At 39.0% G+C, this 2,401-nt stretch overlaps 1 protein-coding gene across 1 annotated transcript in view; it reads left to right on the top strand.

Moving 5' to 3' along the window:
* The window catches only part of POLQ (polymerase (DNA directed), theta), a 147,229-nt gene that overhangs the window by 85,733 nt on the left and 59,095 nt on the right, over positions 1-2,401 (top strand). The window contains exon 20 of the mRNA XM_012639541.1: positions 1,149-1,342. Coding sequence (XP_012494995.1) covers positions 1,149-1,342 — 194 coding nt within the window. The remainder of the gene's footprint in view (positions 1-1,148; positions 1,343-2,401) is intronic.

Here is a 2,401-nt window from a genome sequence, read left to right as displayed (position 1 = left end):
CAGAAAAGATGTATCACAGCTGAAGGGGGCTGGGTGGGCCTTATTTCCTTTGGTAATGCTGAATTAACTGTGTGCTGTGTACCTGCATTTTGGCTGTCAGGATAAGTGTGGAATTTTCTACTTGCAGCATCATGCCAGCACTCAGAAATGTTCAGATTTTGGAGCATTTTGGATTTTAGATTTTTGGATTAATGGTCATCATGAATACCCAAGAATAGTTTATAGGTGCAGAAACTCACAGCATGCCTTGTCTCAATTCCACCCCTCCCTTTTTTTTTTTGGAGACAGAGTCTTGCTTTGTCACCCTGGCTGAAGTACAGTGGTGTCACCATAGCTCAACCTCAAACTCCTGGGCTCACGCCATCCTCCTGCCTCACCCTAGCCTCCCAAGTAGCTGGGGCTACAGGCGCACGCCACCATGCTCAGCTAATTTTTCTATTTTTTGTAGAGATGGGGTCTTGCTTTTTGCTCAGGCTGGCCTCGAACTCCTGAGCTCTTGCCTTGGCCTCCCAGAGTGCTAGGATTACAGGCATGAGCCACGGCGCCCTGCTGACTCCACACTTTTTGTAGAGCATCTTTGGGACTAATATTCTAATGAACACATTGGAAAAACTGATTTAGGGTGACTCCTCTTTTAAGAAATGTTAGCAGATAGTGATTCTTACTTCAAGAATCTTATTCCTTTTCTATTTTGTAAGAACATTGAAAAATGTAAAGCCTCTGTTTAGTTCTTTGTGCAATCATACATACATACTATGGGACTAGGAATATTGGAAATAATTTTGGGGAATTAACCTTTTGTAGTCAGCCCAGCAAATAAGGTTGGTTACCTTGCTCTTGCTAAGAGTAGAAGCAGAAACATTATCTTGGGAGAAATGTAGTCTCTTATAATCCAGAGCGTTCACAAGGTTGCCAACTCCTCTACTCTCTGCCCAGACAAGGATAGGAGTCTGGTGCTTAAGTGCCTGTACTTTTCCACTTTTCATTGTTGGTTTGAGGATGCTGCTCAGGAGACTGGATCCTAAAGGATAGCTTGGGTAGTAGGATCTCTGGATTTTCCTAGACAAATTCGATATAGTTTAGGTAATGCTGCTGATCTAGTTACTTAACTGATCAATTAACATTTTAGTTTTCTTTTTTTCTTCCAGATGTTTTCCGTGAAGTGGAAATGCCCTCTCAGTACTGCTTGGCCTTGCTAGAACTAAATGGAATCGGCTTTAGTACTGCAGAGTGTGAAAGTCAGAAACACGTAATGCAAGCCAAGCTGGATGCAATTGAGACCCAGGCCTATCAACTAGCCGGCCACAGTTTTTCTTTCACCAGTTCAGAGGACATTGCTAAGGTTGTATCATGGGAATAGGGAATTCAGAAAAGTAATTTTTAGAGTTAAAATGATTTGTGTGTGTGTTTATTTTCTAAATATGTTCACCTAAACACCAAAGATCAGTAAAATAAAAACAATCAGTTAATCAGAAAGCTTTTAGGAATAGAATATTCTACCATCTAATTTATTTATATATTTTTGAAATGGGAAGGTAGTAGGTAGTAAAGAAGGCTCCTAGCATGTAAGCTGTACGAGAGGGTGATTTGCCAGGAACAGAGGAAGCACTCACTAAATGTTTATTGAACAAATGATTGGTAGTGGTAGTTGCATGACAGTGTAGCTGTTTCTCCATGAAGTTAGTCATGTCATGATCCCTCACCCCTTCTGTTGCCCCAATAAATATCCAGGAAACTGGATATTTTTCTGAGACATATATGAAAAAAGGATTTTTGTGACTGTTTGCTTTTAAAAATGTAATTAACATTTTTTTCACCTTACATATATTTTGACAAAGTTTACTCATGTTGCATTTTCACAGGTTGGTGTTCTTTTCTCTTCTCTTACCACACTCTGTCCCAACAAAGGGTGGTTGGGTTGTTTTAGAGCGGTTACAAACACGGGCTGGGTGCTTATACTTGCTAACATTGAAGTTCCTGTGTCTTCTAGATGCCATTCAGTAATATTGCACATTGGTAAAGATCATAGACTTTAGAGCCAGACTTCTTGGGTTTGAGTCTTACCTCCTCCATTTATTAACTAGCTGTATGACCTTGGGCCAGCACATCAACTCTCTATGTCTCAATTTCTTCATCAGTAAAAAGGGGGTTATGATAAAAATACCTCATAGGGTTGTTGTGAAGCATAAATGATAAGTGTAAAACACTTATATTAATAATAGAGGCCATCACATGTTAATTGCTCAAAAAATGTTATATCTCCTTAAAAATACCTTTTTAAAGCCACAGAATTAACATATTGCATATTTTAAAGAAAATAAAAAACGTAGTTTCTCTTAGTCATATACTACACTTGTATTGAATTCAGTGCTGCCTTTTGGATTTTTTTGTGTGTCTTCTT

This window comes from Propithecus coquereli, unplaced genomic scaffold (genome assembly GCF_000956105.1).
Source record: "Propithecus coquereli isolate 6110/MARCELLA unplaced genomic scaffold, Pcoq_1.0 Scaffold10, whole genome shotgun sequence".
In the NCBI taxonomy this organism is placed as follows: Eukaryota; Metazoa; Chordata; class Mammalia; order Primates; family Indriidae; genus Propithecus; species Propithecus coquereli.
The sequence above is the reverse complement of the archived record's forward strand: the minus strand, read 5'-3'. Positions and strand labels throughout refer to the sequence as shown.